This window comes from Halichoerus grypus, chromosome 2, assembly GCF_964656455.1.
Source record: "Halichoerus grypus chromosome 2, mHalGry1.hap1.1, whole genome shotgun sequence".
NCBI lineage: Eukaryota > Metazoa > Chordata > Mammalia > Carnivora > Phocidae > Halichoerus > Halichoerus grypus.
The window spans coordinates 30,074,465-30,089,622 of NC_135713.1; the positions used below are offsets into that span (position 1 = coordinate 30,074,465).

The window sequence follows — 15,158 nt, forward strand, 5'->3', positions numbered from 1 at the left end:
CAGGAATGACTGCTCTATCAAACAAAACATAAAAAATTATGGCATCAGGGTGGCTGGCTGGCTCAGCCAGTGCAGCATGTGACTCGTGATCTCAGGGTCATGAGTTGAGCCCCATGCTGGTAGAGAATACTTAAATAAATACAACTTAAAAAAAAATTATGGCATCATAGTTTTTAAAAAATATTTATTATTTTCTTAAAATAGTACATGCCCATTACCAGAAAATTTGGAAACTATATAAAAGTTAAAAAAAAAAACTGTAAAATGCTCCCATATTCCCATTTCTTAAATACTCTTACATTTTGATATTTTCTTCAAGTTGTTTTTCTAAGATGTAGATTTTTTAATTAACATTGTTTTAATCGTATTTTATCTTTTTTCACCTTTCTATAATATATTTGTTCATAATATATACACTTTAATGGCTTTATATTTTATGTAGTATTTTTAGTAGTTTACTTGAATATTCCTTAAATAAATGAAATTTAAGTTGTTTCCAACTTTTCACAATACTAAAATAATACTTTGGTGTACCTTTTCATGCCACTTTTTTCTTTTTCATAGTTAGGATTAATTCTTTAATGTGGATTTCCAAAGTAGACTTACTGGATATAAGGAAACATTCAAACCTTTTTATTTGTGGAGCTGAACTGCTTTTCAAGACTATACGACAATGCACGGGACCCTCTGATCCAGACTGACCTTGATATTAATACTCCGCTGAAAACACTGCTCTGTAACAGTGACTCCCTGATGGCCTGGTCTATTGGACCCATTACCATCCTAAGGCTCACGGGCTTCGTGTGACGCTGCTGACCGCTCACTCCTTCACAGAATCCCCACCCTTGGCTTCTGCTTTACCATTTTTTTCTGGTCTTCCTGTCCTCTAACCTTCCCACTCTCCTCTGCTGGATGCTCCTCCTTTGCTGGTCCTTTATACGCTGCTATCACCTAGACCTAGGGGTCCATCCTTGGCCTCTTTCCACCCTGCATGCTCTCCCTGAGTGATCCCACTTACATGCTACTCAAAGCTGTGTCTTTAGCTCTGACTTCTCCCCTGAACTCCAGAGCCTCACACCAAACCACCACCTCTTAGACTCTACTTGGACATCCCAGTGGCACATATTTTTAGAATACATTTGGAAAAAGTCAACCCCAAACAATTTCATTTTCCACCCAAATATGCTCCTCCTTGGCAAACAGCAGAACCATCAACCTAGTCTCTGAAGTTACAATCACCTCAGTATTTTTAATCTTTGGTTAGGCATTCAGCTAGTTTAAACAACATCCCAAACTTTCTCTACACTGAAGTAATGGTCCTGCATCACTAGGCTGATGTGTGGAGTGGGCAGAGTGAGCTCCTATCCTTTCTCGTAATTCCAAAAACCCGTGTGATATATTGTCTTCGGAGAGAGGACGTATCAGGCATTAAACTGTTAAGAACAGATACTACACTTGATCTTAGCCGAAAGGCTGAGAAGTGACACACTGAAGTGGCTGTATAATTGTTACTACATCATCAGGAAATCCGACAGACAACTGTGAGTAGCCAGTGGATTTTCCAATCAAGATTAAGAGGGGTACACAGCCATATACAGACCATCACAAAGCAACGGAACTCACAATGAATTTGCACACAGACTTTACTCAAAGCTGTACTGCTGTCAAATTTTTATAAAAATGTTTTACTATCAATAACAAAATTCACTATTTAAAGGAATCCAATTATGACTGCTCTTATAAAATCTGATATAGAAAACAAATGTTTGTTTTTGATGTTTGATGTTTTGATGTTTGATCCTTGCAAATCAGATAAAAATTAGAGCAACAAAAATGTCTGCTCTAGTAGAGAAAAACTAGTGAAGCCATAATGCAATTTATATTATATCTAAAAATTGTACAAAACCATGAAAACCTTTTTAAGTGGCATATAATAATACAACTAAAGGAAAACAAATTACATATGAGATAGTAAAAAGTTTCCTACTCATTGGAGAAAAAAGCATAGCATCAACACAACGGAGATTCTAACTTGTAGCTTCTTGCTATGTTTCCGGCTTGAGTGAGAGAGATGGAGTTCATGAAATCTTGAGGTCCTTTACAGCCTTCATGAAATCAAACTGAGGAATGCTCAGAGCTGTCAGAGAAGATCCTCACCAAACTGACTGTGGTGAATGGGGCGTGATGAGGAGTCCGGGGGGTTCGGAGGAGCCAGGTTAGATTCGCAGCAGGACTGTGAAGAGCCAGTCTCAGAAACCCGGGTTTCTGGATCACTCAAGTACCATTCGTAAGTTAAGTAGTTTAGCCCAATATCGTTATGTAAATATTCAGGGAAAAATCAGGTATTTACCTTCCAATAGATTATTAAATTTTTTCCATCAGAACTCCATTCTCTCCACGTATCTGGTCCCTTTGAAGGAACTAGGAAAGAGATTTCAAAGTTAGCATCTGAAGATGTGTATTGTATGTCAGCTGATAATATCAATAATTGAGACAGTGGTGCTTGAGATTTTTCCCTACGTTTTTAGAATTCTCCATAAAAATGTGAAGCAGTTCAGTGGCCACTCAGAAATGAAACAATGAAAAAGCTGAGCTCTCAATGCCCACAAAACAAGAGGCCCCTTAGAATGGATTAAGGGATGCTGCTCTGTCTCACATCCTCCTACCTCCCTTTGCTCAAGTCGGCTAGGGCCGAGCACAGGCTTCCGGGGGCTCCTCAGACGTGTTGGACCACCTGCCTCAGGCTTCCTGTGCTTTCCGTGACTGCTCTTCCCGAGCGCAGAAACTCTCCTCCCCGGGATCATCTCCTCTCCTCCTTATCTCAGCTCCAATGTGACTTTACTAGTGAGGTCTTTTCTAGCTACCCTATTTAAAATTGCAACCCCTCCTCCCGTCACCTTCTTTCCCTAGTCCCCTTTCTAGGCTTTATTTTTCTCTGTGGCACTACCCAGCAAACTATTTCTAAAACTTTATTTCTAATTCTCTATTCCTATAAACTCCATGGGCAGAGACTGTTTTATTCAGTGCTGTATCCCTGGTGACTACCACAGTTCCTGACACATAGTGGGTGCCCATTATTTTTTTTTTTTAAGATTTATTTATTTGAAAGAGCATGCACGCGAATGGGGTGGGGGAAAGGGAGAGAACCTTCAAGCAGACTCCCTGCTAAGCGTGGAGCCCAATGTGGGGCTCAATCCTATGACCCATGAGATCATGACCTGAGCTAAAACCAAGAGTCAGCCGCTCAACCGACTGAGCCACCCAGGCGTCCCTCAGTAAATATTTGTTAAGTGAATTAATGCTATAATCTCAGTGAGGTATAAATAAAGTATTTTCTCTTGGCAACAGCAGCTCATCAACTGAAGGCAAAAGCTCCTGTGGTAGCCAGTCTCCAAAGGATCAGTATTGGTCACACCTCCTGGTAAGCCTGCCTGTGTGTGGTCCCCTCCCACACCATAACAGCACTGGCCTGTGTGACCAATAGGGTATGACAGATACGATGGTAGCTCCCTTCTGAGGTGAGGTCATAAAAGGCATTGTGGAGGCTGCCATGTTTTCCCCCTACTCACTAAGTCTAGGAGGAGCTAGCTGCCATGTTATGAGGATACTCTGCAGCACTATGGAGAGACCTGCATGGTGAGGAACAGCCACTGTGTGAGCCATCTTGAAAACAGATTCTCTGGCCCTGGGCAAGACAGCAGCCCCTATCTATGTCCACACTGTGGCCTCATGAGAGACTATAATCCAGAGCTACTCAGCTAAGCTGCTTCTCAATTTCTTTTTTTTTTTTTTTAAAGATTTTTTTAAAATTTATTTATTTGACAGAGAGAGAGATAGTGAGAGAGGGAACACAAGCAGGGGGAGTGGGAGAGGGAGAAGCAGGCCTCCCGCAGAGCAGAGAGCCCAATGCGGGGCTCGATCCCAGGACCCTGGGATCATGACCTGAGCCGAAGGCAGACGCCTAACGACTGAGCCACCCAGGCGCCCCTGCTTCTCAATTTCTGACCTATACTCACTGTGAGATAGTATGTTTACTGTTTTAAGCCCCTGAATTTGAGGGTAATTTGCCAGGTAGCAACGGATAACTAAATACACTGGACTCATGCACAGCATTCAGTTTTGATGATCCAAATAGTTTTTTTTACATATATCACAAAGCTTCTCCCATCTCTCTAACCTTCCTTCATGTGGAGAGGCAAAAATCTGGATTAACATCTATCATTTCTTGTTTTGTTGTTCATTAATTTTTTGGAAGTTTTTTTTAAGAAGATTCGTTTATTTGGGGGGGGGAAGAATGCACACAAGCTGGGGGAGGGGCAAAAGGAGAGGGAGAGAGAAAATCCTCAAGCAGACTGCCCACTGAGTGTGGAGCCCGAAGTGGGGCTTGATCCCAGGACACTGAGATCATGACCTGAACTGAAATCAAGAGTTAGATGCTTAACCAACTGAGACACCCAGGTGCCCCTGGAAGAAGTTTCATATTCCCTATATTATCTAGTGCAAATAAAGCTTTTGCTATCTTTTGTTGAATGACTCCCGAAAATTATACCTATTTCTAAGTTTTTTTGTTTTTGACTTTTAAAGCTGACATCTGATTATTCAAGGATAGAATCTCATTCCATCTTTGGAAATTATCATACTCAGAAAACCAGTTACCTAATTTTGTACCTATTTTGACCTCCGTGTACTGCAGAAACTAAGTTCAAGACCTCTGGCCCCATCCATTTCTCAAGCCTAGGTCACAAATAAAAATTCCAACAAATTCTCTTTATTAACAACTGTCTTCAGTAAAGTCATCTAAATAGGTTACCAAAATTCTAGGAAAGGAGGAAAGAGTGTCAGAGAAATCACCCATAATCTCATCACAGTTTCAAGTCTGTTTCCTCTTCATCATCTTAGGACACAGCTGTAAACATCCTGCAGACAAGCCTGGTCTTCCCCACAACACAGGCCAAGCGGCTGCTCGTAGGAGCACAAACCTTAGAGCCACCATTTAAGATGTCTGGATGATATTTTACTAGGAGATATTACACAATTATGCAATTCAAGCTTTCTCCTTTTACTCACTTTGGTTACATTTTCTTTAAAAATAAGTTGTAAAATGTCAAGATCCATAGTAATAATCAGCTATAAACCACTGACTTAACTTACTGGCTTCTGTGGTTAAATACTTTTTTTCATTGCTCCATTTGCTCCATTTCCAGAAAGTTTCAGTAGAACAGCGAATCCGAAAAGTATATATAGTATATGGATTTAACTTGTCCACAGCTACAAGATAACTTGAATTTTCTACTCCTTTGATTGTGACATTCCGCTATTAGAAAGCAAATCAATATGTATATGTAATGTCATGTAAGAATCCACATATATATATAACACATAAACACACACTTTTTTTGATAAACCACCCAAATTTATAACATAAATTGACTAAATGTCCATGTGAGTTTACCTTTGTAAGACTAACGACAGTTCATCCACCAAAATATTTTAATTTTTACATAAATATCAAATCTGTGAAATTATGCCCTGTAGTAACAATATATTTAGGTATCATTTTAATTCAAATACTGGGTCTAAGTAATAATGATCAATTAAATTATGCAGAAAGGATGATATAATCTTGTTCACTGGTCAATGGCTAACGGTAATACAACAAGCCTTAATATACTTTAGTAATCTAAGATGACCTTGAAGATTAAGTACATTAGTCAGCTATATTTGGAAGCTTCTTTGAGGCAGGCATCATCCTATGCATTTTTTTAATAGGGCACTTAGAACCTCTAGTATGGTGCTAAACATGTAGAATATTCAACAAATTCTTATTTAAATTATGTAAAATTAAAATGAAATAATATAAACAAATCTGAGGATCTGCATGCCTCAGGAAACCCTCTGAGCTCCCAGTTACGAATTCTAAAGGAGTTTTTCGGATTATATTCTGGCATTTGACTGATTTTCTAGCAATCATCAGTAAGTTTCCAAATGAGTATTTTCACTACAATATCTTTTATTTTGGACTTACCACAAATTACAAGATGGTACACTACAAAAGTCAAGCTAAGTATCTGAAATGTATTTTAAAAAGTCATGTTCTGACTTATAACGACCACATTCTGACTTAGAACTTGCTCCTATTGCTGCACTTGGCAGTTTTAGAAATCGCATCTTCTCTCTGGTGCTTATCAGTCCATTAACTGATGCTAAAGGTTATAGCAAAAACTATCCATTCATGTACAAATTTGCTGAGTACCAGCCATGTGCCAGGTACTATACTAGACCTGGTAACATTCTGAGTAGTAAAAGTCAAACTCACGTTCTATAATACCCAGGATTTTAACTGTTTTCAAGTGCTAAATATAATGCTGTCATTACATTGATATATAATGTCTTAGTTCTTAGTAAATTTCTATCATAAATCATCTGAGAGCTTCTGCGTATCAATTTCTTTAATTAGTTTTGAAAAATATTTTATCCAAAGTAACCTCAAAGGAAGTTTATAGAAAAATCTTACCAATTCTTGGACTGAGTTAGTTGTGTTAATTTCAATTTGACATAAAAGTTTAATCTTTCCAAAGCTGCCTGGTAAATGCCAGGAAAGTGTAACAGCGGTTGAATTAATATCCTTTACTTTGATTGAAGTAGGAATTCGAGGATAGACTGTAAATATAATTTGTAAAGATTACTTTAAAAGCTACTTAAGAATACAATAAATGACAATTAAAAAAAAAAAACCAAAAAAAAAAAAAAACCCAGCAAGAAACAAGAGAGGTACCATTAGTATCGATCAACAATATTCCACTCAGTACCCGTGGCATACACAGACCTCACTTTTACTGCTGGTATCGTGCCAACAGTGTTTACAGACCAACCACATTCAAGGTTCCTAGACTGGCATCAGGAATACTAAAAGGTAGTAGGATCATAATCTCTACCTTTAAGGAACCCCTAATTTATTTGGAGAGTGACAAAAAAAAAAGAGAGAGACAATGAACAAGAGTATATATGCCAAGTTGGAAATGTGTGGTACAGCTCTTAGCGGCTACAGGAATTGAGATACAAGTGTGGTAGGGAAGTCTTCGAGTGAAGATGGGACTTAAGATGAGCTTTGAAGGAAGAATCTGACTAAAATTGGCAAAACGGATGCAGAAGAGCATTTCCGATTGGGTCTTGGCAAGAACAGTATAACAGTGAAACAAACTGCACACGATGCTGGTGATAGAACATATAGGCCCATGTGAGTGGGAAGAAGGAACCATGTGAAAATAAGGTCGAAAGGCAGAGGGCAGACAAATACAAACACTACCACTCAAGTACAAAATGTAGCTCTTCTGACCTTAGGAAAAACCAGGAAACAACAAAAATGATAAGAAGGAATAATTAATAGAAGTGTACTTACATCTACAAATAGGGCAACAAGATCAGCTGCTAAGCACTTGCTAGGCTCTGTTATAATGCATTTGGTTTAAGCCTTTCTCCACTGACCGAGAGGCTCTAAGAGAAGGCCTCTGGACTGCAGAGCCTGCATGCAGCCGACGCAGTGGAATGCCCACGGGAATGAATGCTAAGAAGAAGGACCATATTTTATTTCTATTTTGAACTACATATTACTAGGGCTGGTAAAAGTCCCAGAATCATCAGCAATAAGAAGGAACAAACCACTTATTGATAAACACAGCAAGTTGGATGGATCTCAAGGACATTAGCCTTAGTGAAAAAAGGCTAGGTATTGTAGGATTCCATTTATACAACACTTCAAAATGACAAAACACAGAGATGAAGAACTGAGTAGATGTTGCCTGGGGAGAGGGATGCAGGAGCATGGGGTAGGGGGTGGGTAGCAGGGAAGTGTGGCGAGGTTTGCTAATGGGGCAGCAAGCGGAAGTCTCTTCGTGGAGACAGACCAGTTCTGTATCTTGACTGTGTTGTTGGTTCCGTGAATCTATACATGGATCCAACCGCACAGAAGCACATCGACGCACACACGCCTCTGAACACACACAGAAACTTGAGAAAACTGAGCAAGGTCAGTAGTCCAGTTCACTGGTCTAGTTTGTGGTATTGTATCAGGGTCGATTGCCTCATTTGGAAATTGTACTGTAGTTAGTAAGACGTCGCAAGTGGAGAAAGCCGGGTGAGGTCACGGGGCTTTATTATTTTTGCAACCACCTGTGAGTCTATAATTATTTTAAAATAAAAAGACTGAAAAAAAAAAATAAAAAGCTTTTAAAAATTGGGCAAAAATTTTTCAAGAATCAAAAACTATTAGATAAAGCCACTTAAAGTTTCTATATAAATGTCTCATACAAATTTTTATCTGAGTTCAATAAAATGGTGAAACTTGAAATTATACATTTTAAGGATTTTTAAATAAAACTTATAAAATTAATATTAAGTAACTCTAAAGAAAATTATAAAAAGGAAACCCTAGAAGCACTTTTCATTAATTTCAAAACATTTTACCACTTCTAAAATTATTTTTAAGACACTGGTTTATGCAGCAGCTTACCTTTTTCAGTTATGTTAACTAAAATAGTTGATTCTGATCGACCCAGAGGATTGCGAGCATTCAAAGTAAAATTATATATTTCTTGATTTGGACGCATTTGAAAGAATAACTGATAGCTTTCATTTGTTGGTGCTTCAACTCTTTTAAATCTAACATATTTTCCTGAAAAACTATGAATTAAGAGAGCAATAAGAAATATTAAAAGAGAGAGAAATACTTCAGGAAAAAAATGAATGGGTAAATTTCTAATAATTAATCTTTTTTAAAAGTTTTTATTTCTAATTCTAGATGCACTATATACTTGGCAAAGAAAATGTATATGATTCAGAAAATAGATGAAAATAACTGGCCAGAAGCCTATTACCTAGAAACAATCTTTGTTCATATTTGAGGGCTCTTCTAGGATTTTTAGAAAAAGCATACGAATCTAGTCTGTGTGCATGTCATTTGCAGTATTTATGGTATATCCAATTTTATACAGCATATTAGGTTTTATATCTTACTCATAACATAAATGAGATATCGCATTTCCCTATGTCATTTAATACCCTCCAAAGTGCTCCTCGCTGACATCTTTCCCTGGTGACTTTTACCTTTCAAATAAAGTGTAACTTGTATTGCGTGGGCCCACCAATGCAGTTGGTCTTCCTGGATTCCAAGTACAGACAATCTCTTTTAAATCATAGGTCTCACAGTTCAGTTTTTGAGGAATATCAGGTGGATCTAATAGGAAAAAAATGTAATTACATCTTATGGGTTACATATATTTTCCCTGAAAACATGTTTCATAATGTTAACTATATTTTGTACAATTTCCTTTAGAAATGAAATAATGTATTGTCTAGATTTTACCTTTTGAACAATGCAGGAATTGCCACGCTTTCTGTAGCATGTTTTTCTGGAGTTCGTATTATGTTAGAAATGATGGGACAAAAATATACTGCAGAATGACTACTAGCTCATTTGGAAACTTCCCAACAGCAACCTGAAGACATTTTTTCCCCCTTAAATCCTACCAAATCTTTCAAAGGAAGCTGTATCCAACAAATCAGAAAAATCTACAGGTTAAAAGTATTATCACGTAAATACTGTGATTTGAAAAGAAGTACCAACTCGGATTAAAGATCAGCACAGGTCATATTACAAGTTTCAGAGTTCTTAAATAAGTTACAATGATTATTATTTACAAAGTATCTCTTGGTAAAATTCTGCATCTTCCAATGTTCAAAGTGACTACTGCTCTTCTGTTTTTGTTCTTTATGGAACACTCCCTCTGGTTTTGCAAGGGCAAAACTAGAAAAAAGAAAAATGGGGGTTTTTTGTGTGTCTTAGACCTTTAAAGTAATAATGCAAAATTCTGCAGTTGGACACTAATTATAGAAATTGGTATCTCTGTACTCATGTTTAATCAAGCATACACAGAAACTGGTGTTCTCTGTCATATTTACCTTACCTACCAAATTATCTTTCACTAAGTTTTTAAAAAGCAATTACCTACTTGTTGCAAATTCTGTAAAATAATTTTATTTTTTAAGAACTAATCTTTAAAGACAGTTCTTTGACTGTTTTAGAGACTTAGAAGGACAATAGAGAATTTCACATACCTTCCTGAAGGAGAATAATGTCCGTCAATGATATTTTAGGTAATATTAAGAGAAGTCATGAGTTTTTAAAGTCTAACAACTGCATAATCAGATAACACTGATATATTTGTTTTGAAAATTGTTTTAAATCTAAGGCTAAACTTTCAGTCATTTTATTAAAATGACATACCAAATTTTTGGGTATACTTAAAATGCCGATTATTTTAGTATTTGGCAGATTAATGTTAAGGTGAAATAGTTAAAATCCAAATAACAGAAGCAAATTAGAAAGAAGTGGAAGCAAAGATGGAGGGAGAAAAAATACGAGAAGGCAGTATTTGAAAGGTAATGTACTGACTGCCTTCTCAAAGAAATTAACTTACCAAGGGATCAGCTGAAGCTGGATAAAAACTAGGTATAAATCAACTGTATTACCAGCAAATAGAAAATGCAATTTAAAAAACAAAGCCATTTTTATGAAAATATTTTCAAATGAGAAAGTATGAAATTTGACATGTGACATATAATATTTACACACTCTAATTCTATGTCACAATGTAGTATTTTAAAATTCTTGAGTATGCTAAAAGATTAATAAGTCAATTTTTAATGCTGAAGTGGCACTATCTATGAAAATAACTCTGAGTGATCACTGAATGCATAGTGTTTATAAAATATTTTGCTTATAACTAAATTAGCTCATGCATAAACACTGAAAAATACTGGTAAATATCCTATCTGTTGGATAATAAATGTATTTGCAATTACAATAATAAACTGAAGAGGAAAAAAAGCCACTTTTACTAGCACCAAACATCAAACTCTTAGGAATTAATTTACTAAAAGATATTTAAGACCTCCTATCACTAAAATAAATCAAAGAAGACCTAAGTAAATGAAAATAAATACATATTCCTGGTTTGGATAACTCAGTATAGTGAGAATGAAAGTTCTCCTAAAGTGGTCTCCTAAATTAATAAATCTAATGTAACTCAAATCAAAATCCTGGCAGGTTTTGATTGTGTCTTTTCAATACATGGTGGGTTAACAGGATATCCATAAAGGAAAGAAAATAATGAATCTTAATCCCTAACTCACACCATAAACTGTCCTTCCTGTTAAGTTCCTAAAGAAATTCCTCTGAAGGAAAAGTCTATCGCTGCTTCTGAGTTAACAAATATTGAAGAGTTCAACCCCAAATGCTATAAATGAAGGTTAAATTATGAATTAAATGGGCTTTTCTACTATTATGATAGAAGAGTAGAACACTGGGGTGCCTGGGTGGCTCAGTCGTTAAGTGTCTGCCTCCGGCTCAGGTCATGATCCCGGGGTCCTGGGATCGAGCCCCGCATCAGGCTCCCTCCTCTGCGGGAAGCCTGCTTCTCCCTCTCCCATTCCCGCTGCTTGTGTTCCCTCTCTCTGTGTGTCTCTCTCTGTCAAATAAATAAATAAAATCTTTAAAAAAAAAAAAAAAGAGCAGGACACTATTGGAAATAATAAAAACCTAATGAATAGTCTCATCTTCTGATTTTTAATTTTTCTCTTTCATACTTTTAAGTGGATATCTCACTTTTTGATATCATTCATCATAAGGTAGCCTCCCTCCATATACCACTGGTTTTTAACTTATACTCCATGGTCATTTGTGAGGAATGTTGCAAGTCCTTCCCTAAAATTCCATTAGGAAAGAAATTTTCTAAAGTTTAAATTTGAACATAATCTCTCTCTCACTTGAATTCCAAAATGCATTACTGGGAAGACAAAAAGAGAGTAAGGTTACAGCCATCAAACAGAAGTGCATCTAATCCTGGTTATTCCCTTGGGAATATATGAGCAATGCAACATAATTCATCCTAAGTTTCACTGGAAGGAAAAGAGAGGTGGAGAGCTGCTGGTCTAGAGCACAGCTGAGAATCCAGAAAAGGGTAAGAAAAATCACCACACGATCCAAAGAAAAATCACAAAACCACTCAGTACATTCCCCACCCTTTGATCATAAGACCCTTTAGACCAAACTCAGCCTCTGATTCCGAATGCTGGGGAGGAAGGGAAGCAGCGCTGCTGGGGGCAAACCCATCCGTGCACCACACGGCAGTTACCACAGGAGAGGGGACAGAAATACTCCAAACACAAAAGTCCCTGTGGACATTCAACACAAGCTACATAAACAGGGCAGTCCCTCACGACAACTTTCGGAAATGTGGAATTTTAGAACTGCGGGAATGACCATGTTCATAAAGAAGCCCCTGTACTATGAAGCCTATGTTACAGAGAGGACACAGTGAGAGAGGGACCCTTCCCGAGCCTGTCCTCCAGCGACCCTCTTCTTCTCAGATATACTACTTTAAAAGCTAGAGAAGCACATGTTATGCCGTCGAAAGATTTTGTGTAAAAATCATTACGGTTTCTTTAATTGGGGGATGTTTTAAAAGGTATGCTTTTAAATTTTAATTTTAAAAAGACATGTATGTTTATATTAGGTGGGATGTTTTAAAATTTTAAGAGGTGTGTTTTTGGTGGGAAATTGACCGTGAGTAGGCCCTCGAACACAGGGCTCAGGGGCACTGACCTCGCATGCAGTCAGAAATCTACATACAGGGCACGTGGTTAGCTCAGTTAGAAGAGCCTGCAACTCCTGACCTCAGGGTCTTGAGTCTGAGGTCCACGCTGGGTGTAGAGATTACTAAAACAAATAAACTTAAAAAAAATCTACATATAGCTTTTGACTCCCCCAAAATTTAACTACTAGTTAGTTTACGGTTGACTGGAAGCCTTACCTATAACACAGACAGCTGATTAACACATATTATTTTGTATGTTATAATGTATTATATTCTTACAATAAAGTGAGCTACAGAAAATGTTAAGAAAATCATAAGAGAAAATGCATTTATAGTACTGTACTGTAGTTATTGAAAAAAATCCATGTAGGGGCGCCTGGGTGGTTCAGTTAAGCGTCTGACTCTTGGTTTCGGCTCAGGTCATGATCTCATGGATAGTGAGATCGAGACCCATGTCAGGCTCCACGCTCAGCAGGAAGTCTGCTTGAAGATTCTCTCCCTCTGCCCTTCCCCCAGCTCTTGTACACCCATTCTCTCTCATAAATAAATAAATAAATCTTAAAAAAAAAAATCCATGTATAAGCAGACCCATGCAATTGAAACTTATTTTGTTCAAGGGTCAAACGTATATGAAATAATTCCTAAACAATGTAGGATTAAGAAATATCATACACAAACTACCCTTGACTCAGCAAAACTGTTAACTAAGAATTTAAAACTAAGCAGCTGGATGTTTCAAATCTTACTACAAAAGCTACAAGTTATATAAATACAAATATATAGAAAACGAGCTTAGAACTCATCTTAAAACAAGCAAAAATTCTGGTGTCTTCATATTAAAAAAAAAAAAAAAATAGAACTGTCTATGTCCCTGGAAATAGCATTAAAGCTTTTAAAGAGGCCCAAAACAGATCAATAGGAACTCCTTAATATTATATACTTACATCCTGCGAAAATAACTGTCCCAAATATGTTATCTTCCGTTGTGAAAACCACATTTGTTCCGCTATTTGCAGAAACAGAAATATTATGGATCTTGATTGCCACATTTTCCCCATCAAGATGGATAAGGGGACAATTTGTTTGGCCAATCTGTGCTGATAACACTTTTTCTTGAGTCACACAACAAAATGTTATATCTGAGCCTACAAGTATCACTTTGTCTTGAGGAAAAACCTTAGTCTGAGAATCAGGTGACCCTAGAGAGAATAAAAGGAATTACAAATACTTTAGAAGTCTTTTATCATTAAATAGCCCAGTGTATATAAAACATACTATAAAGTGTTTTGTAATAATGGCGGCCCAAAGGACCTTCAAAGGAGCAAGACATATACAAGAAATAAATAAAAACCAGGTATGTTTTATCTACTTATGGCTGATAATGGGGGAGCGGAGGGGATTTCAGGCCAATGCCCAAGGTCACAGGTTAATGTCTAAGAAGTCTGAAGGTTCAAACAAAATGGGTTTATATCCATATGTGAAAAATCCATACCAAGAAAAAGTCACTCATCAATTCCAGTCTTTTGAAATGATTTCTCTGTATTTAGGGCAGACTTCTTACTTTCCATCAGCCTGAATATATGTTTAAGTATTCCACATCCTAAAGAGCACTTTTTCCTTAACCTCAACTCTCTGCAGGTTAAAGCCACAGCTTTGCTTTTATTTTCCTAAATGTCCAATCTTTTTAATTATCTCTAGTTTCCTTTCTATCTAAAAGTCTTTAATCTATCACAATCTGGCTGCTACCCCGACCATTCTACTAAAGTGGCTCGCTGATCTATTTGTTCAGTCCAATGGCCACTTCTCAGTAACCCTTGCCTTCAACATCCACAGCATCCGATATGTTGCCTAAACTCTAGCTTCTCAAAACTCCCTTCTCTACACCACCCTACACATCTGGGCTACTCTGAACCCTCTGGCTACTGTCTTCCACTCTGCTGGCTCTTTTTCTTCAATCCTACCCTTAGACATACAAGCTTGTAAGACGTGTCCCTGGTCCCCGTTTCTCTTTCCCTGAGTACAGTAACCTCTAGATTTAAACAATTTCTTATCCCATGTATGTTGATGACTCTCAAATGTACATCTCCAGCTCCTACTAATCCCTTGGATGCCAGACTTGTATTTCCAACTGCCTGAGACATCCCTACCTGGAAACTTCATAAGTACCTCAAGCTCAACATTTTAAAAATGAATTTATCTTTCCCACCTAAGTCATTCATGTATTTCCTGTTTCAGTGGAAAGCATCACCAGCTACTCAGCTGTCCAAACTATTATAGTCACCTTTGGCTCTATTTCTTGGTTACCAAATGCACAGTCACTAATTTTAATTCTGTCTCTTCAGTGTTTTCATACCTTTTGCCCCTTTTCCTTTCCAGACCCAAGTGCCCTACTTTACGCCTTCACTGTCTTTTGTTCAATGGCAATAAGATCCCCGTTACTTATCTACGTGCTTCTAGTCCTTCCTTCCTCTGACCCATTTCTCCATGTGGGCACTAGAGTGGATA

At 37.3% G+C, this 15,158-nt stretch overlaps 1 protein-coding gene and 1 non-coding gene across 5 annotated transcripts in view; both read right to left on the reverse strand.

Moving 5' to 3' along the window:
• The window catches only part of LIFR (LIF receptor subunit alpha), a 77,864-nt gene that overhangs the window by 20,838 nt on the left and 41,868 nt on the right, over nt 1-15,158 (reverse strand). For all 4 annotated transcript variants that reach the window (XM_078066665.1, XM_078066664.1, XM_078066666.1 and 1 more), the window contains 6 exons: nt 13,598-13,852; nt 9,103-9,232; nt 8,510-8,679; nt 6,515-6,660; nt 5,152-5,314; nt 2,351-2,421 (listed from right to left, as the gene is read on the reverse strand). In XM_078066665.1, the coding sequence (XP_077922791.1) occupies nt 2,351-2,421; nt 5,152-5,314; nt 6,515-6,660; nt 8,510-8,679; nt 9,103-9,232; nt 13,598-13,852 (935 nt within the window). The remainder of the gene's footprint in view (nt 1-2,350; nt 2,422-5,151; nt 5,315-6,514; nt 6,661-8,509; nt 8,680-9,102; nt 9,233-13,597; nt 13,853-15,158) is intronic.
• Nucleotides 1,296-1,485, reverse strand: LOC118547558 (U2 spliceosomal RNA). Its single transcript, XR_004923159.1, has one exon. It is a non-coding gene; the product is annotated as a U2 spliceosomal RNA (small nuclear RNA).